Source organism: Elaeis guineensis, chromosome 10 (genome assembly GCF_000442705.2).
Source record: "Elaeis guineensis isolate ETL-2024a chromosome 10, EG11, whole genome shotgun sequence".
NCBI classification, from domain to species: Eukaryota; Viridiplantae; Streptophyta; class Magnoliopsida; order Arecales; family Arecaceae; genus Elaeis; species Elaeis guineensis.
The window spans coordinates 21,339,180-21,361,597 of NC_026002.2; the positions used below are offsets into that span (position 1 = coordinate 21,339,180).

At 35.4% G+C, this 22,418-nt stretch overlaps 1 protein-coding gene across 8 annotated transcripts in view; it reads right to left on the minus strand.

Annotated features, from left to right (window-relative positions):
* LOC105059782 (BEACH domain-containing protein B) overlaps positions 1-22,418 on the minus strand; it is a 116,465-nt gene that overhangs the window by 61,350 nt on the left and 32,697 nt on the right. For 7 of the 8 annotated variants that reach the window (XM_010943215.4, XM_019855596.3, XM_029260367.2 and 4 more), the window contains exons 6-11: positions 16,169-16,489; positions 12,080-12,302; positions 7,955-8,008; positions 7,105-7,563; positions 4,060-4,387; positions 31-492 (exon numbers count right to left, since the gene is read on the minus strand). In XM_010943215.4, the coding sequence (XP_010941517.1) occupies positions 31-492; positions 4,060-4,387; positions 7,105-7,563; positions 7,955-8,008; positions 12,080-12,302; positions 16,169-16,489 (1,847 nt within the window). Of the gene's footprint in view, positions 1-30; positions 493-4,059; positions 4,388-7,104; positions 7,564-7,954; positions 8,009-12,079; positions 12,303-16,168; positions 16,490-22,418 lie in introns of those variants that run through there. The other variant, XM_029260370.2, reaches the window with a different exon arrangement.

The window sequence follows — 22,418 nt, forward strand, 5'->3', positions numbered from 1 at the left end:
AATGAAAAACATAAATGGGAGTGCTTAAACCTTAAATAATCCAAGAATTTGCTCCAACACAGGCTTTCGAAGATTCTTGTCCCAAAATAAATCAAACAAACAATCAGTGCACTCGGAATTATGCAAAACCAAACTTTTCCCATTCTCAGCTATACGAAGATATTCTGTGAAAACCTCGAAGGAGGACTCCATGCATATGATCCAATCCTCAGCTGTCTCAACTGAAGAAGCTGTCCCATCTCTTTTGAATTTGCTCCCTTCATTAAATTCATCTTCAGCAAGAGGGCTTAAATAAGTAAACTTTCTGAGCTCTTGAGCTTGAATGCATGCAACCTTGAGCACTCGAGCAATTGCATTCAGTGGCTTGAAAGAAGCAAGACTTTGCTCAACCGCAAGTTGTAGAATCCGATGGAGGCTCTTTAAAAGAATAATGGCTATTTCAGGATTACAAGCAGACTGTTCAAGTGTCTCCAATAACACAGAGCATTCTGGCTGTACCACAATTAGAGAAAAATGAAAAATGAAATCATAATAATCAAGATGCTTCTCAAACAAGTATTCATGGAAACATGATCAGCAATGTATAGAGAACAAGCCACTCACAAAAGATATCAAATCACAGAAACTGTGTAGATTCAGAACAAACTATTTGCTGTTCTTGAGCTAACAGTAACATATTTCTAGCTATTATCAGTATGTCTAGCCAACACTGTGTCAATTAAATTCCAAGTTCCAGCACTGAGAGCTCTGAAGCATATATCAATCAAGGGAAAAAATTATGTAGAAATCACGTGTAAAAAAAAATTATGTTAGTTTAGGTTCCAACTTCCAAGTGATGCAGCAAGCAATAATGTAGCAGAGAGTAGTGACACTAAAGTGGAAATAACAGTGTCACAGAAAAGTCAAGCAGCAGCCTTACAACATGAGAAGGAAGCAGTAGAATCTAACTGGCATACCTTTAATACTAGTTATAGAAATGAAATGTTTAAATGAGGCCAAAACAAGGGCATTAATGAAAGTCAAAGAATAATTAAAGACTGGATCCATATTCCATAATTGAAGTATCTAGTGCCATAAACGTTTGAAAGTAGAAAAAGCATCACAGTGTGGTTGTGAAGAAAGTCCTGGTCTCCTAGATGAGGTTCAATTCCTAGCATACTAATTTCTGAAACCAAAAATCAACAACTGAAACCATGTGGCATTACATGAGTTCTATAAAGATAACCTTCTTACAACCAGCATAACACAAATCTGTAATAAAGATGCTCTAATAAGGAATGAAGAAAAGTTTGAAGAAGTCAAATCATCACAAAATTGGCAATGGTGTGGTTTGACATACATGTGATTTGACAGCCATGTGATTTGACAGCCATCTGTAACTGCAGTCACCTATATAGGATTTCCAGCTAAAGAATCTCATTTGGAAGCATGCATCCAAACCTAAAACCATCTAGTTCCTCATCAATCAAGTACGGAACAGTATAACCTTAAAAGGAAAAGCTTATTAAGCTTATGTTTTACAGAAAAATCATCTTTTAACAATACAACCAACAAATGAGCAACACTAAGGAGTGGTTTTCAATTCAAATATTCTTCGGAACAGAGTTCGAGCACCCTCTCTAGATTCCTGCAACTAAAAGGGGAAATAGTAGCAGGCAAACTATGTCGCAGTCAATTGCTTCCATGGTTTAACCATTCAAAATTTTATGCATGTCAATCCACAAAAAAGCATGAAGGAAATCCGAAACAAATTTCAACAGATATAAGCTAGTCAATTTTCCTTCTTCCACAAGATATGTTAATGAATTGCCTGATTCGGTTTGCTGTCACTAATTCAGCTCCCTGATGGAGCACAGTTACAGAAACACATCCTAACCAACAAACCCGTCCCTTTGATTTGTGACAGCTCTGAAGAAATTTTGCACCCACATAATACTATGAAAAGCAACATCGTGCAAAAAGTAAGCAAGTTTACATTCTTTCCCACAAGATTTTACGTTCTAGCAAGACGGGGGATGTCCCGGCCATCCCATCCTATTCCTGTGAGAAAACAGGACCAGGACGGGGTCGGAACTCCAAAACCCATCCATGCAAGGAGAGAAGAAGAAAGAGAGAAGAAAGAAAGGAAGATGAAAAAAGGAAAAAAGTGAAAGGAAAGAAGAAAAAAAATGAAGAAGAAAAGAAAGAAAAGAAGGAAAAAAGGAAAGAGAAAGAATAAGAAAAAGAAAAAAGAAAGAAAAGAAAAGATAAGAAAATGAAACAAAAAAAAAGAAAAGAAAAGAAAGGAAGATAGAAGAAAAAAAAAGAAGGAAGAAAAGGAAAAAGGAAAGAAATGAAAGAAGGGGAGAGAAAAGAAGGATATCTATTGCGATGCATGACCGGGACAGCTGTTGAGACGGGACGGGACAACGGAACATCCCGTTTCATGAAGATATTGAGACACCTCTGTCACATGAGATTTAAAATCTTGCTTCCAATTATATTCACCTTATTCTATGCCTCCCTTGTTGATCCATTTTTTTAATGCAAACCAAGCCTTTTTATCAGAGGGCCATTTCTAGAATTCACTGGATAACAAAAACAGTCTGATAAGATCTTCAACTAATATTCAATATTAAATTTCATCTATTATACAAATCACCTTAATCATTTCGAGGTTTAGCAAGCATCCACCACAGTATTCTCATCTTTGTCATGCTTGTTTAATGCGTACATATCCTCTTAGTTTACCAATACTTTGTACCATCCAATGCCACTCTCTAGATTACAGCCATGAGAAAATTCCCAAACTCTCACTAGTATTAGACAGTTCTATAGTGTTTCATAGTTTCCATAGTGCATATATTTCCAGTTGTAAGGACAAACCTCATTCAAAAATTTAAGCATGGGCCCTAATTCAAGATCATCAAAGTAAGATCTACATTAAGTTCGGGTAAAAAAAATCAGTGGTCATCTCCTGATGGTTGGATGAATAGACAAACCACCAAACCAAAAGGGAGTGGTTGGCTTCAAATCCCCACAAACATGAAATCCACATTGTATCATATCTAGTATCTACTGTTAATGAACATGTTATCAACATGATATGATGATGCAAGCATGGTCATGTCATCATGGGCAGGATTGTATCACTTCAATACATACAATACATGATGATAAGCAACAACATAGGCTTATCCTTTATTTTCCCTTCTAAATTACTGCATGAGCCCCCCAAGCAGAACAGCTTATTTTTCTTCAAGGCATTTATATGCTACACTCTAGTTCTCTATATGTCAGGTTTTTATTAAATGAATAAACTTGTATAACATTTTTCTCTAAAATTGAATTCCAATAGAAGCATGGAAATCAAAGTAAACTATACCTTAAAATGAAACACAATGTTAAATCCTTTAGGTCTTCGCTATACATCATAGGAGCATGGAGACTAACAGATTTCATATTATTTTATAGGCGTTAGAACCATCAAAGATGATGGTCAGATGTCAAAAGAATCTTATATGTGCATTATATCAACACAATTTTCACTCACAGCATTTTGGTATCTATTCGGCAAATGGTTTTGCAATACATAACCAATTTTTTCAGCCAACTCTACAATCCCCATAGTTGTGCAATTTTTGACACCTAAGGTAAACAAATGTACAATGGACATGGCACAAGAACACCACATAACAGCTACTATACCATCCCAACTAAATGCAAAAGGTGTTAGAACTGCACCTACAATGGTAAATGGTGATCCATGTCAACCACAACAAGGTATGGTACAAAATACTAGTTTGAGGAATATATGAGCAACCTGCAACACCAGCAACATATAATACAGAGACCGGCTTATGGTTGAAACTTAGAAATCTACCTTTCTCATCCACAAAACTTATGAACTGCAGAGATTGTACTAGCCAAGATAGGCAAAGTCACAGATTGCACAATTGAAAGGCAGTGAATAAATTTTTTGGCATCTAATTATCTAAGCACGATTCATGTTTTCTTACACTAGATATAACACTCATGTGAATTCATTAGGAATACATCACATAAAGAAAAGAAATTTACCAAGTTATTTGTATTTCCGCTTAGAGTTGCAACAAACTCCAAGAAGGAAATGGCTTCCACTTGAAGAATGTCTACTTTGATCGGTTTTGCTTGATCCTTGGAGCTCTCAGCGGTAGAAGGTAGTTCAGAGTTGACCAGAACACTGTCACTATGTGCATGAATCTCCTCATCGACTTCTTCTAAAGATGGCCTAAAATAGAAGAATTTCTCTGAAAAAATTAAGTCCCAAATTCGCTCCTCCCGGAAGGTTTCAAGTAGAACTGGCGCAGAAACAAGAACCTTTCTAAATGCACAAAGGATGTAATGTTGCAAAGTATTGGCTAAAATCCTGGAGCAAAGGTCATATAGATGAATGAAGGTTTATCAATTAAAAAAAGAAAAAACAAGTATAGGGAACCAAAATACAACATTGCGATATCAAATACCATTAATTCTAGCACCTAGATAAGCTCCATTATACAGTTAGACTGAATATATTTACATCTGTGGATGTGGACTACAATACAAAGGTAAAGCATGCACAGAAAGCAAGAATCCACACCAAATTAGTTCACAATAACATTTTCATATTTCAAAGCAAGCACTTATAGGCAGAAAAATTATAATTTCAGATCAGGAAATCTGCCACGAGATAGGCTGGGATATCTCAAATCTAACCCGGACGCAAACCAACCACAATGAAACTTCGATCATTGTACTTATCCAGGGATTACAATCTATAACAGTTCATATCAGTGCTTTTAAATACAATGCATACTGCCAAATGTATGCGGTCTCTTGACTGCACCAACATTGTTGCCTATATGCAGTTACCGTATGCAGCCATATAATATTGTTGCCTACTTGCCTATATGCAGTCCTTGCTAGTTTTTATTTTTATTAATATTCTTACGTCTACCAAAAAATATTACTATCATTATCAGTGTTATTATTCTAATTAAGATATTATATTATTTTAAATAGTTAAACTATAGTAATAGCAGATGCAGCTGCATATGTGGTCCCTTGACTACCTGCATACTGCAACAACCTTTTAAAAAACTGGGTCTTAGAACACAATCAAATTAGTAGAAATCAGACCAAGTCAGTCTGGAAAGAGGCGATTTACCCTGAATAGGACTCACAATCTCATGCATCAATCACCTTGGGTAATCTAAAGTTCAGGCAAAAGCACCCCGAAAATAAATGAAAGCTCTTTCTCAAGTTTGAATTACCAAAATTAATAGAAAGCAATTACTAGCTCAAGTTTCATTTAATTCAGAAGTCAAACAAGTTTCATGTTAAACTTTAGGTTTTAATTTTTTAGATCTTTTTAACTGCATACCTTACCTGCAAGCTCCACATGATCATGCAATCTGCCGAATGATTTATTAATATGAACCAGGCAATTCAGAACCTCTTGAAAATTTGTGCTCTGACCTATTGCTTTATTTAAATTTAACTATGAGATAGACATGCATACGAGCTAATATTTCATTTTTAAAAAAAAAGCAGCTTAAACATGGTTAATTATCTTGAGAACCAAGTACCAAAAGAGGCTCAAGGGCATGTAAATGGGGCCACAAGTATTATAGAAAGGTGATGCTACCATATGAAACAGAATAGGATCATATGATGAACCATTTTTAAAACAGCGGACTAGAACATCAGCCTCCTGATAAGGAAGAGTAGACTACATTTTCAGCATACTGTGACATACTGCAACCATCTCATGACTGAGAGTATGTTATAAACTCCTTGTTGCTAAAATGCCAAAACACCGGTCAAGTGATTAAATAGGCCACATTCAGTGGGAGCAACATCTGAGTGAAAAGTGAAAGCAGAAACTTACTTTTGGATGCCCATTAATGATTTCACAACTATCAATATTTCTTTAAATTGTGTATGCATATGTTCCCCATTTCGAGCAATTGTAAGAGTGGTTCTCTCTTCCATGTATTCAAGCAATTAGAAAGGTAGAGAAGCCAGAGATGAGAAGGGGGTTTGACAAGATATGGAGTGAAATTAATCAAACCATCAAGGCAATTATTCTTACATATATCTAATGACATACATACATTACATATATACATACATCTGCATGTATCTTCAGTACATAGTCCTAATTCACAAGATATTATTTTACAAATTTCCCCCTTCATGTCATTTTAATATCTTTATATGGGTGACTTCAGGGTTCTCTGCTCTAATTTCCAAGGAGGAAAAAAGGCCACTAAAGTTACTTTCTTACTCTTATTCCTTTTGAATTCTTTCCTGCTAAACTAATCAATCAAGGAGACCGCTTCCAAAACCTAAGCAGGTGTTTTGATTTTGATTCTACCTCTTCAGATAAAAAGGTTTTTCATGAAATAATTTTTTGGCCCATGACTTTTTCAATTAAACTTATCTTTCACTTAGATTTACAAACATGATATCTCCTTCACTTTGCTCCCACCTTCAAATGGTGAAGAACAACTGTAAATGGGCATTTTCAAGGTATCACTGAATGTGCAGTTGGTTTGGACTCGGTTTGGGGTGAACTGACCCTGATCCACCACTTACCCACTACATTCAGGGTCATTTGGATCAGTCCAGGCGGCATTTGCCCAAACTGATGCCCCTCTTGTATTACCAAGGTGTTGGTATGATACTTATCGATGGGCACATACAATACCAACTGGTGTTTCAAACCTTATTTCTACATGGGACTCGGAATTTCTCTTCTTTGAATTTCCTTCAGTTTTTGATCAAGGAGCTAAAGTTATGACTTCATCTTTCTCAATGGCTAAGGTGCAGCAAGAAATATCTTATGTAACGACAACAACAGCAGTACATGTTCATTAGGTTCAACAGCAGTACATGTAATGATTAAATATGAAATTAGTTAAGTCAAGCATCAAGAAGTTAATCAAAATTTTGGAAGAAAAACTCATTAATAGTCAAAATCAATATAAAGGTTCAGGGAATATTAATAAACATAGAACTAGTAAACTTACGAATGTCATAGGTCAGCAGTAACAAAACTTATTCCAGTACTCTGAACAACAAATCAACTAAAGAATTCACCTTATATGCTTAGGTAATTGGCTTTCAGTAGCACAGGCCTTAATGCATGGAAAAACTGTAAGAAGAACCTTCACGACCCATCTCATAGAAAGTTCCCAATATGCCAGCGAGGCAGGTAGGGAACTCTGACCAACAGACGCCTGACTGTGATGAAAGTTGATATCTTCCAGAGCAAGGAGGAAAGAACAAAGTGCTCTGCTCAATTTGATACAATATGCTTTCCATTCTGTTATGTTAAGATAGTACATTTCATCTTGAGCGGGAGTCTCTGCTGAAAATATCCTTTCATCGCTGTTTTTGGTAGAGTTCAAATTGACCACTTGAGATTCATGCACAGATGAACTCATCGTTCGTCGATTAAACTCCTGAAGCATAAAAGCAGGCCAGCATATGCTGTTTGCAAATTTATGTATGCGTCCATTTTCGCATAGAAACTGTATATTGTTCAAGTTGCCAAAGCTGAAGCAGTTGTTAAGGACTCAATAGATGACGTGGACTGATTAGATAACATTAAGTTTGGAAAACCACTCAAGTAAGACATTTGTATGAGAGACTACAGGAATCTTAATAAAAGAATCTTTCACATGCCATTAACATACATTCAAACTTTAAGAAATGCGGGTAACATTGCATAAAAGTTGGGGAAGGACAGAATTATACAAATGTATAATTACATATCATATGTATTTACATTTTGTATCATTTACATATAGTACATGCACATATCTGTAGGCAAAAGCACACAACACTTTCTGTAAATGTAGTTCCAAAATGCAACAAAAAATTTAAAAATTTTATTGCCTCTCAGTTCAACTTCATTTAGTAAAAGCAAGATAGAAATTTAGGATACGTAGACTCCCTTAAGACTTCCAATGAAAGAATTTGGAGCTGGAAAATTCCACTTCTGTAGACGAAATATTCTTTTTGTCAGTAAATTAAAGTCATAATTTGAATGGGGTACACCTTGCACACAGATATCAGAAGAAAAGTATAAGACAAAAACAAAACAAACCAAGACAAGCATGTCCAAGGATAAATATATCTGCAACATATAAATGCTATGCAGAAACATGTGCATGCATGTTGTACACATGTATGCATTTATGTATAGAAAAGAAGACGAAAGATTGTGTTCCTTGAATACAGCATAATCATAAATATGTTGCAGATCTATAATAGAAGTATGATAGCAGAGATATTTGCACTAATGCACATATTATTAACAACATTCTTCTCAAAATTATAAATTCAGGTTCGGATATTTGCTGAAGATCAAATAGGCCCTTAGCAATCTAGATTCTTTGCACCAAGACCAGATATTATTATAGCATCTAGATCCATATAATGGATCACTTGCACATAAGTGCCAGGTCCATCAAAGTTATATATCAACCACGACAGATGTCAACTTTTGTTGACTGGTTTTTAGAATTTTGACTTCTAGACTGACTCATTTATATCACTAACAACCAATAAGCCTTCCACACAAATTAGCAACATCCTTAAAGTTTTGAAGTTCCAATGGTAATGCAGATAAATTTGAGAGTTATGGAAGCTGAAATCTCTGCATAAGCCTTCCTGCTCTTCCTAGTGTTTGTCATACGTTCTTCTAATTTTTCTGCAACCTTCTACCTTATAGGATAACTAACTACTGTATGTGAAGAGTTAAATTAATTTTGTAAAGCACAATCAAGATTATGATAGATTTATCTGAAGGGACTAGAAAAGCGACTCTTAAACTCAACTCAATTAAGTCTTAATCCCAAAATAGGTGGTGTCAGTTGCACGAATTCATATGCTTTGTTCAGCTCAGTTTAGGGCCATGCTTTATGAGAGACGTAGAGATATCAAATCCTTCCTTACTACATCCTGCGTGATTCTCTGTCTACCTCTACCTCTCTTTCCTTCTACATATATCAAATCACTATTTCATAATAGTGCACTATGTTGTACATGTTCAAACCCTCTAAATTATCCTTCTCTTAATTTGTCCTCAATTGGTGTTACCTCCACCATTTTATGAATGGCGCTATTTCTCATTTTATCTTTTCTAGTATTATAATGCATCCATCTCAACATTTTCATTTCGTCCTCACTCATCTTGTGCACATATTATTTTCAACTACCTAACATTCTATACCATAAAGCATATTTGATTGTATAGGCTATTCTATAAAATTTTACCTTCAACATGGTAGATATCCTACGACCACATAATACCCAGTTGCAATTGGCATCAAAAGATTTCCAACCAAGGATGTGAGAAGTTTGAGTTCAAGCCAGATCCTAGCAAGACCCAACTCCAAAATCCAATAAGGTAATCTAGTTCAAATTCAGGTTTGGATTTCCTTTTATTGGCTTCAGGTCAAGTTCAAATCCATAATCAGATACCTAATGGCTCCATAGTACAATTCTATAGTTTTTGCTTTTGTTAATATTTTTCAAAACTTATGTTTTTTTTTAAGTATAACCAAGGTTTCATATCCTAGCGAGGTAGGGGGCATCCCAACCATCCCATCTCGTTCCTGTGAGAAAACAGGACCAGAACGGGGTCAGAACTCCAAAACCCATCCATGAAAAAAGAGAAGAAAAAAGAGAAAAAAAAGAAAGAAAGATGAAAGGTAAAATTTGAAAGGAAAGAAGAAGAAAAAAAATGAAAAAAAGAAAGGTAGGAAGAAGAAAAAGAAACGAAAGAAAGAAGGAAGAAACGAAAGAGAAAGAATAGTGAAAGGAAAAAAGAAAGAAAGGAAGGGATAAGAAAAAGAAAGGAAAAGAAAAGGAAAGAAAGGAAGGTACAAGAAAAGAAAGAAACTAAAGAAGGAAAAAATAAAGAAAGAAAGAAGAGAAGAGAGACGGAAGATATCTATCGGCACGCATGACTAGGACAGCTACCAAGTCGAGATGGGACAGCTTGAAACCTCCATCCCATAGAGATATCGGGAAACCTCCATCCCACAGGATCTAAAACCTTGAGTATAACAATCTTATAGCAATGAAGCTATAAATTTAATAATAACAGCCATATAAAGGTGGAGTTATTAATTCAGTAAGTACAAAACTCATATTTGAGATGTTATTTGTTTATTTTTCCCCATCAATGACACTAAGTAGTTTCCATGTAAACAATCACATTGACTTGTTGGATCATCAGTTATCATCTGCAGTCATGGTCAACCATAGGATGAGGGAAAAATTGCTTCCTAAGTGAAGGTCATTCCATAAACTGAATTTCATTTAGATGATTACGATGATGTTCACAATAAGCAAATTTTTTGCATCTTTTCTATTAGTTTTAAGGGCCTTCTGCTGACCGCTTTGTATATTGTTTTGTCATAATAGGAAGCCATAATTAGCTTAGATGGTGGTAATATACTTACTGAAAATCAAACATGACATTTCTTTGTAGGATATAATATTTACAGCTCATGTTGCTGGAAATATTTTAGTCCAAAACTTTTTTTTTTTTTGTTGTTGGTTTATATCCGATGGGCCTTTTATTTTCAGTCATCTAATTTACAATTGACTCATATTTTTAATTCTTCACATTTTTTATAATTTTGAAATTTCTGAAGGAAATTAAAAGATTTTGACAATCCATGTCCTCATACATGATACAGTTTCATCTATTTTCACCAGCCTATGATTCAATGCCCATCCTGACAATGTTGATTAACATAACTATTTCGAATGAAAACATAATAATTTAGTAACATGCACTCTTCTATCACTCATAGGTTATACTTTTATTAAAGTACCACCACAAATTACAATAGATTGAAATGGCAATTGGCACCATAACTGACCATATCATCAACGTTACACAAGCATTTAAGGTCAACATTCTAGAGCCACCTTTGCCAACCATTTCTATCGAAGACCAGTTACCTAGCTATTGCAAGCTTTTCCAAACCAACATCACTCAGCCTCTGGCCCTCTGATTACTGGGCTTCCTCAATACTTTATTTCCCACACACATACCATTTTACAATACGTCTTATCATTTGCTCCAACTAATGCAACTTCACTTCAACATATTCATCTTTCACAATTTCTTCCTATTTTGCATACAACTACCTTGACCTCCTCATATCTGCATGTTCATCTTGCACGCCAGCCTGCTCAGACATTCTTTATTATCCATCTTTTTTGATTATTAAGCAATGCAATCTTTAAAAGCTACTAGATTTTTTTGGCTAGTCCATCAACTAGCGTTGGACATAGCATATAGCAAAAGTGTCTCTATACACCATTTTTCTATTCATTCTTCTATACAACATCCCAAGTTAATGAAAATGATTAAGATGTGGTATATCTTGCTTACTGAGTTGATATTTGATGGCAACTTTATATTTCAATTTTTGATAGCAAACTACATATCAAAATAAAAATAAGGCTTAAACTGATAAAGTTTCCAAGAGTTTTAAGTAGCAGGTTTCTCAAATTAGTGACAATTAAATTAGTGACCAACAGTTTAGCTGCAGCAGGTGGACTAGCTGTTACTGAGTTACTGTAATCAAATTTTGAGCATGTAACTGTTATTGACTTATATATACCATCGGCCACCTGATAAAATGGAAAAGGGTGACAGAAATTAACTAAAACCATATTACTTTTTTTTATGAAGGATCTTCAATTCCACAGGAAATCAGATAACAAAGTTGCAAGCACAGAAGTTTGTAGCAAAGTTATTCAAATGATGTCCAATGTGAAACCACCATGGCAAGCAGACAAGATTCCACAGCATAGTTACATAATGAGAAATGCAAAACCAGCAGAAAGGGCGAATTATTTTGGAAAAGTTAAACCAAGTCCACCATAATCTAAATTAAAATGTTCAAAAATTCAATATCATCTCAAATTGATTTTGTAAAGAATGGAACAAGTCATCATATTTCTGAGAAACAGACAAAAGAATGAGGTTTCAAAAACATGTAAGAATTTGAAAGGGCCAACATAACAGCTATCCAAGGACAACCTTTCATCTCCAGAAAGAATGGTTTGCCTTGAAACTGAACATTTGCTTGATGGAAGTCCAAGTCCATCCAACAGAACTTCGAGTCCTCCAATGCTTCTGAAATGATTTTGTGCTCGCGGATTTTCGGACAGAGCTGATCTTAGAGTTCCCAGAGCTAAATAATGGAGTGACAGATCAGTCCATTGCTCCTTAAGGTTCAGTCGTCTAATGACTCGCAAAAGCTCTGGAACAAAAGGTAAATTGTTCTTTTCTTGTCATTTGACCAGCATGACGATAAATCATGTGATGTTGATAATAGTTAAGAAGTCTTTTGCAACGAACAAAACATATAAGTGAGAAAAGCCATGCCAAAAAGGGACCTATTATACCTGTATTCTAAAACAATAGTAGTTCAGCTAAGAGAAAAGCATAGCAAATAACCACAAGTTGATGGCAAGGAAAGATTGGACATAGGCAGCTGCCAATATAATCACTGGATATCTTACCAAGTAGAGATGTCTTGGCTGCTAAGTTATGTTTTATCCTTAGACTAATGATTTGGAAGTATAATCACTAAGTGATCAATTGAAATTTAATTCTCTGTGTTCGTAGCATGGAATATTGTACCACCCCATATGGGGCGTACCGTATAAGCCATCTCGGAACATACCGACACTACCGTACCATATCGAGACAGTGAACCTTGATTCGTAGCATTAGGAAGGTTGTTGGAAACCAGGATGGTCCATTTATATCAACCAGGAGTTAAGATACAAGTGCATAACGCTCTGCACCAGCCAGTACATACTGTACCAGACATAAGCCTGTACAATAGGGGACCTATATGCACCTGTATTAGGCAAATCAGAGATGCGTCGTGTCTTATAAAGGCATAATGACCAATATACCACATAGTACTCTTTATTTTTTTTCCTTGCTCATATGTACCAAGATGTATCAAGGCGTACCACACCCACACTACTTGCATCAATGGTCATACCAACCAACCTGCCATTGATGCAGTACCGGTCCTCAAAGTTTAAATCCAACATCATGCACCACATATTGCGCAAATCTCATGTTGGATAATGCTAGGAACATTGCACAAATAAATTGAACTCTGGAAGGTCAATTAAAATGAATGAAAAAAACTTATCTACCATCATTTTGGTGTAGTAAATATGACTAAGTTCACAAAAAAAAAGAAAGGAAAAACAAGATTGACTGGACTGGGTATAACTCCAATGACATTAATCATAATATTATGATGCATCCACAATCTAAAGAATGATTTTAGAAGAGTGTTCACTTTTAAAAAGTGGTCAACAACAGAAGAGTGTTCACTTTTAAAAAGTGGTTAACAACTACATGGGTGAAGGATGCAAAAGGGCAAACCAGGTCAGCATTTACTGCAATGCTTTTATTTTGCATAGTCATCATATATACACTTAAATGTGATGCAACTTTTTGGTTCTTTGGCTCATCCATATCAAAAAAAGAAACGGGCAAAGTCATGTACACTCAACTTACAAATCACTTTAAAGTAGGTTCGCCATCTCAGTACCATACCCTGTACCAGTCCCATCTTATTAGTGTCAGTACACAATACAATATGAGATGGTAAGGGATACAAAATGCCAATATGATATGAAGAATACAAGTTCGGTACTGGTACGATACGGTATGCCCGATATAGTGCAGTATCGACCAGTACAGCAAACCTTGCTTTAAACTGTTATACCACCATCATGTCAACCATGATGTCTAACTAAGTATATGAGATTGACACTTAATTTTCATAAATAGCACGCCAAGTCAGACCCTATTCCTTAACTTCAAGGTATGCTGAACCGAAACCGCCGGCCGTTTCGGCCGACCGACGGTACGATTTAGTATGGTTTCATACCGTACCGAACTAACGACCCGAGCCGGAAGAAAAAAAGAGAGAAATAGAGAGAGAGAAAGAGGAAGAAAAAAAAAGAGGGGAAGGAGCTGGCGGGGCCGCCGGACGGCCTCCGACTGGCCGCCGTGGTCATCGGAAGGCGTAGTCCACGCGCGCGGCGCCACAGGCGTGAAACAGGGGCATCGCCCCTATTTCACAATTTTTTTTAAAAAACATGATTTTAAGTGAAGTCGGCAAACGATTTGCTGGCTTCACGATTTTTGTTTTTTTTTTTTTTAATTCTTAAATCGGCAACTCAGTTGCCGACTTCATAAGTTTAAAACAAAAAAAAAGAAAAAATCGAAACAGACGTTGTCTGTTTGGAAAAAGAAGAAGGGGGCGAAGCCGCGGAGGGGCTCCGCCCGCTCGAACCGCCCTCAGGCCGTCGGCGTTGGCTCGCCGGCCACCGGGAGCCTCGCAACAGAGGCACCGTCCGTCCGGTAGTTTTCCTTTAAATAGTATAAGGCTGTAAAAGTCCATAAGCTAAGCCTCTCCAAAAAGATCATCTTTTTTCCTTTAAATAGTTCTTTATTTGTCACTCGGTCAAGATACAGTCATACAGTCTAATGCTAAAAATCAAACACCATACCCTAACATCCAGAAACTTTTCCAAATTCATCTTCAAAATCTCATTTTCAGCATTGTTTATCCAAATTTCTGGTAGCAGAATTACCATATTCTCAATTCATACACATTTTGAACTCAAGTCCTCCCCACCCCACCGCATCCTTTTCACATCAGTGTTGCTTGTCTATCTTCCAAATTTCCGTCCTATAACTACATTAGCTTTGGACATTATTTGTTATTGTTATTCATTTGGAGTGCACAAATGCCTTACCAATGCTCATTTTTTTCATCCCTATTTTCCTCTCCTTTTCGTTAATAAGTTTCTCTAGATGCTCATAAAAAATAAAAATACATATTTATAACAATTATGTTCCCCATTTCCTCTTCCATATTTTTTCACCTATTAAGTTTCTCTAGATGCTGATTATGTATACATGCAAACAAAGATAGTTTGACTACACATTTCTTGCTAAACTTTTAATCATGGATTAACATGTGCAAAATCAACAAGGTTATCCAAACTAAAGATCCACACCAGTGATCATGATTGACAAGCATGATCTACAATACAAAAAAGAGCTTAGAAACAAATCAAAAATCCACATCACCGGTCTCCTGCCTATGAAATGGAAACAAAAAAGCATGCCCCTTAGTGTACAAGAATATATGATATCACAGACAATTGAAGAAGCAACAATATTTATCATCATCTATGCATATAAAAAACATTTATATACCAAAAATTAATTATAGATGCTTCTAAATTGTAGATCGTAGCAAAAAATCACATTATCTTACTAAAATCATATACTTTGCATTCTCTTGATTCATTAGCAAGAAACCTTCAAATTACATGACTTTTGGTTTCTAGGTAATTTAAAATTTTGAATGTTGTAAATCGTCATCGATGGTATGGATCATCAATCTGGAAGGCCAATCATTGAGTTCACATGAATTCTGGTGCTATAGTTTAATAAATTTGCAGTCAATAAATACATATAGACCACAACAACGAGTAGATGCTAACATACACTGTAACACAAATCAAACAGTTTCATAACCCTTAGGTTTCATATGTTGTAGTTTCTCATTTTCACGTGCACATATGCCTTTTTTTCTATTCTACTCATTTTGGCAAACAAGTTTCTGTGATGACATGGATTCCTGCTTGCTCACATGCACATGTATGTATAGCAGTATGTTTTGAAGTATTTCGGAAGTATTGATAATACTTTAGCAGAGTGTGTGTGTGTGTGCATACACATACATACTATGAACCTCAATCATATTGTTATAACTGTCTATATTAAACTTAGGTCTGCCTTTTCTAAACAGTACAAATGTCATAATCAAACAACAAGAATTTCAATTTTCTTCTTCTGTCAACTTAAAGATGCAAAAAGCCATTTTTCAAGTTTCAAATTGATAGGCCCAACATAAGATTTCTCCTATCTGGTCCACCACATTATCAATTCAAAGTTACAACAAAAAAATATTTCAAGTTTAAATTTCATCAGTCCATCATAGAACTTCATCTAACATGTACACCATATGATGCAGAAGATGCACAAACAAACAAATATAAGAAAGGCATACCTTACCTACTAACCAATTGACTCCACCTGCTTCCATCACTAACACAATCGCCTTTTGCTTCCAATCAAGCTTTTTCTCAGAGATCAGGCTCTTTGGATTACTTGAACGAACCCCAAGTAGATTATCCTTTGAAGGTAAATATTTAACAATATCTACCACCTGATTCTTCATGGTTGCACTTGAATGCAATTCCACAAAAATAAAAACTACTGAAACAATATATACTAGTAAGTTTTGCAATGTCCTGGTCTTCTCTACACTAGAACTTGATAACTGTTCATCTACAGCAAGTGCACTGGTCAAAGTCTTGAGCTGTACAACTGCAGCTGAAAAATCAAAATCTGAAGTTAGAAATGTTGCATTATTTGGGAATAATATATTTTGAAAACAGCTGAAGATCCACGACATGCACAATTTAATATGATAAGAGATGACAATAATCTTTCACTTTGAAACAATTAAGAGGATATAATCGAACAGCATTTGAAATTACGGGAAACCAATAAAAATCACTTATGAATGTATTGCAGCCATGTTCTGGGAGGGTTAGCGTTATACAAAATTCAGATTTCATAGCAAATGGTATAGGTTACAAATGGGATCAAACCAGTCTGTCCTTCAGTTACAAGGTGCAGGAGAAGATCCAAACATGAAACAAGAAAATGAATCTCTATAAAAAATATTAAAAAAGAAAGGGTTTAAGTATCTATAAAACCCTCCCAGAACAAGAAAGTGAATCTCTATAAAAAATATTAAAAAAGAAAGGGTTTAAGTATCTATAAAACCGGTGTCCAAGTGAGACTGCAGAGAATCTTCAGAGTAAGAGTACAAGATTTTGGCTGCTAAGTTCCACCCGATGCACACAGAACATATTCAAGTAAAAGATATAACTATAGCATCTACAACAAAGACGATGCTTATATTGGTATGAATTAGTTGAACAGATCAATTGGTTAAAATTACACTATCATAATTCTACTCTTAGATCATCAAAGATAAACTAATTAAAAAAAACTCATCATACTCCATGAAAAAAATTGTTTGTTCATGATTCATGCCTGCAGAAAATTATGTTCAGCAATGTCCATTATGCATAACAAAAAGCTATTTATTAAAAAGCAAAAAGATAGCATGTAGCGGCCAGGGATTTCATAACAAGGATAGCAGATAGCAGGTGCTACAGTGGGCACTATGTTCCCCAAGCGAGCTGCTAATTTTCTCACTAAGCATCAAAAATTAATATATTACATCAACTTCATCCAACAAAAATAATGAAAACATCATCCACCTAACATCATAATGTCAACATCCATGTAATATAAATGTCCACAATCTATTCACAAAATATTCATCATCCACAAAATACAATAACATCACTGGTAACATCAAATATCGACAGTCACATAACATCAACCATAAAAGAAAAATGTCCAAAATCACATAACATCAAGTCATCAACCATAGAAAAAAGATGTCCACAATCATATAAAATAACTCACCAAACAAAATGTCATCATCAATAAATAATAGACTCCAAATAGAGTCTAGACAAAAGGGTCAAACAGATTGACGATTGCTCAATGATCAATTTTCATCCGCTACTTTCTAGGAGGTCTTCTCCTTGAGCATCAATACTAACAGGTGTCCAAGTCATCCAGTTAGAAACTGATCCAGCCCACCACAGGACAAATCACCAGCTTTAAACACAACTTTATTGCCTGCTATAGCAGGTTTTCATCCGATATATCAGGCTCATCATACCCGAGCACAATTTAGCATCACTATGATATACTTTGCATAGCAGTTTCAAGCCAAAATCGCTATAGTGGCCAGGGTAGCGGACAAAAGTAGCCAGTTTTTAAAACAATGATAAAAAGAAGCATCATACTATACTGCTTGGTTAAAAGTTGAAGTCCATAACTAAAAAGAAGCATCATACCATACTGCTTGGTTAAAAGTTGAAGTCCATAACTAAGACATGATTTAATCATACTAATAAATTTTGTATAAAATGGTAACTCAGTTAAATTTAAATATTTGCCAACATCAACTTTAGGCACTTAACCATGCAAGCTTGATGCACTAACCATTATTACCATTTATAGATCAAGACCAATTGTCTAATCACCACTAAATCAGAAGTCAAAATAATAATAATACTACCAAACTCTTGATCGACAAGTTCAATAATAAAGTGGCACAATATATGTAGTTTATGATTCGCTCAATTTTTCTACAAGAATATCTTCTTGACCTAATATTTGATGGAAAAAGGAGTCACCAAGGGAATTTTGCAAAAACAGCCTACCTCATTTTCATTTCTACATATTCAGGTCATCTTTATCTTCTTCCCCAGAAACAAACCAATATAAACATTTATGGATGCTTTAGCCCCTAGAAACAGAAAACACACTCAAATAGCACATGCTAAATTGTAGCAAATGCAAATATTTTTGCAAAGAATATACATTTTTCAACAATGAATCATGTGTTTTTACATGAATACACATTTTTTAAGCTCAAGTGTATTTTACATAAAAAAATCCAATTAATTATTGATTTTAGAAGAAAAGATCTTTTTTCCTCAGAACGATACATATGTAGGGGTTCCCTGAAAATTTTGCCCAGAGATATAAGTAAATGACGGCAATAGTCTCAACAAATGTGGATTGGATATTCCAAATGTCTATTGAGCATTCAGTAGGTGCACAATTGGTGTTCAATAAATGTGAAATCACTTATATCGTACTCAGGACAAGAGGCAAAACATCCAGAGATTCTTAAGTGTGTTACATTCTGCCAAAAAAAAAAAAAGAAATTGCAAAATTAATAACTAAGTCAATTTTCTTGGCAAAATTCACTATGCTAAATACAATCTTTTTTTATTTAGTAATGGACATTCACAAACTATAATATTCCTGTGGGATCAAGGGCAAAAGAATCCAAAATTTTTTAACATAATTAGTTGCTAGAAGAAAGAAAGGTCACTTGAATCTTCAAGAAAACAAATACAGCATAACCATTCCTGCAATATTGCCCCTCAAAATAGCTTATCTAGCCTTCATGAAACTCACCCATGAATACTTTCTTAACAAGCTTAAAACCAGAAAACTGCAATCTACTAATGGATATACATTTTGAGGTTCTAGTTTTAGGAAGGTGAGTTCAAGGACAATGGGCCCATCGATGATTGCAAGTGAACCCATTTTCCTTGATGATTATTAAGTGATTTTTCCTTATTGTCAAAGGAGTATTTTGAATGGAATTCTTGTGGAATAGAAAGGCAAGATGACTGATCCACTCTTCAAAATGACTGGCTTGTGCAGATAAGGATTCAAATACCAACATCTAGGACCAGTATATAATGCTGCTATCAACCCATATCGATATGAAGTATCGGTCATGCTGGGCGAACTGTGAGCCGCTAGAGGACCATACCATGATACGTACCTGACCAACCAGCATCCAAAACAGGTCCAATAACCAATAAAAGTCCATACTATAGTTTTCAAAACCTTGGTAAGTACCTTTGCATTAATAGTTGTAAATAAAAACTAGCAAAGGGAATGTTTTCTTTGATGTAAAACTAGCAAAGGGAAAGTTGACTCGTTTGAAAAAATCCATAGATAAGCCTCTGATGTCAAAAATCAATATAGGCTGCAAAAGATAGAAGTTTTTGGAACCTATTTGTGGTTATAGAAAGAGTACAATTTTGCTTAAGTCATGAAGTAAGGTTCTCATGAAATCATGCTCCTTTATCATCATGAAGATCCAAGAAAATGCCTCCCCCCTACAGTGCTAAATAAATTAATCATACCTTGGAGCATAATTATCAAAACTAGAGTAGAGAGGTAGATCAGACAAGAAACCCAACGACCAGACCCATGTCCGATTCAATTTTCTAATTGGATCACTTTTACATTTAACCCATTGAATCCTGCTAGATTGGCTGGTTTTGCTTAACCAACCCAAATAGCTCCATTGTTCTCTAAAAATCCCCCAAGTAAAAACAGTGGCAAGGCAAATTTACACCCCAGACATGTAGCAAGAAAGACAGACTCTTAAGTCCTAACTAAGGCTTAAAGATCAGGTACCGAACCCATAATGGCTTTGTCTTGGGTCGGCATAGTCCCAGATGCTACCATATCAACTCACAGGATCAACATCTAGCGCCATACCAGGACAGATATTTTTCTATCTTTGTTTTTATGTTTTTTGTTTATTTCTTAATCTTTTTTTTTCCCTAAATGAGTTTTTGATGGATATTTGTACTTTTGAGTCAATGATTTAAGGGTGTATGGTTCCAGTTCCAGTACTAGCACCCTTGATTTCTATGAAAACATAATATAGAATAAAAACAATTATCAATTATCAATAAAAACAGCTCAAAAGTGTCAACTTATCAATTACCAATAAAAACAACTCAAAAGTGTCAACTTATCAATTATCACCTATAAAATCATAATATAGAATAAAGCCATGAGTTTAAATTAAAATGATACCAAACTCGCTTCTAATCCCAAGTGGAGTAACTGCAGGACTTGTTCATAATCAAGACCTTGAATCTAATACCAGCATAGATATTATCCTCATAAATAATATTATGTATGATCATGTTCCAAATAACCCTTTTGATACTATGGTCGATGATGTCCTGTATAAACCTGGGCATCCTACTCATGGTAATAGAAGGCAACACTGTACCGTGATCATATGAAGGTGGTAAAACTGTGCACAAGCATAATCTCAGGATATGACGACTGGGGGCATACACATGGCTCACGGAAGGCAAGATGATCTAGTGCATCGAATCACTACTTTTATTTTATTTTATTTTATTTTGAGTGTGTTCTATCCTGCTTTAATTTATTGAGATCGGATGGCTAGGTTATCCTAAATCAAAACAAACCAACAACCATACCCCAACAAACTACTTCAAATATATCCTTATCCTACAACCACTCAAAACAAACCTACAACCTATCTCAACAAACCAATTCAAATACATTCTTATCCTACAACCACTCAAAACAAACCTACAACCATATCCCAACAAACCAATTCAAATATATCCTTATCCTACAACCACTCAAAACAAACCAACAACTATATCCAACCTGATGGCATCATATATAAATATGACATGGGAAGAAGAAAAAAAGGAAGAAGAAAACTTTGGTAGGTTTAACCTATACTTCTATCTTGAATTCCTCCTCCTCCTTTTGAGATCGTCGTTGCCTCTTCCTCGCGGACGGATCCATCTTCGGCTTCTTTCCTCGGCTTCTTTCCTCCTGTGACTCATTTTCCACTTCCCCATGTTGAAGCCTATCATCGTGGTGCTGCTCTCTTTGGTGGTTGTGAAAATCTTGCATCCCGTGAACAGGTTGAGACTTGAACCTCTTCAAAATATTCTCGCACTCAAGATAACAGATCCACCCATAACCTTACCTCATGCTGCCTCTTACCCCATCATTAAAATCTAGCCATCTGAACTCAATTTTTAGCCTGGAATGAACCTATTACTTAGTGTTTTATGTTGAAACTAGTATATGTAATTGATCTTGGGAAGTTTGTCTCAGTCATGGAACTTTCATCATTATTATTTAATAAATTTTGAACATATTGCTGATTTCTATTTAGTTCCAGCATTGGCCTTTAAGAGTTCATTTGAATAGATCGCATAGTATTTAGATTTACAACATATTGCATTCGTTCTTTTTTCTTTTTTTCTTTTCTTCTTTTCTCTCCTATGCTACAGTGTTACAGTAGCACGTTTCAGTACCGTGTTACAGTGTCTCTTTAAATGCATCAAGTAGTATCAGAGCAAGTTCTGACCTTAGGGATTGACTTTAGCTTATATTTAGCTTTTATTAGGTTGCATATTATTCAATCATCATTGCATATTTGCTGTTAAAATTTATTTTCTTGTAAGCCTTTGCTTGCTGTCCAGAAAATTCATAGAAAACTCTGTTGCTGTCCTGAAATTAGAACCCTCTAATTGGCACCTTTGTTTGCTGTCCACGACTTCTTAAACCCCCATCTCCCCATCACAGAGCCGTTAGTACATTAGAATGGCAAACCACCACCCCAAAAATCCTAGGGATTGGAGAGAGGCCTATGAACGACAACAAGAGTCCATTAGAAACATGCAAACCCAACTGAACCAAATACAACAAATGTTAAAGGCTTTGAATACCCAACATCAGCCCGATGGAGGGGGATTAATTGAATCAGAGAGTGACCCTGAGATGGAAG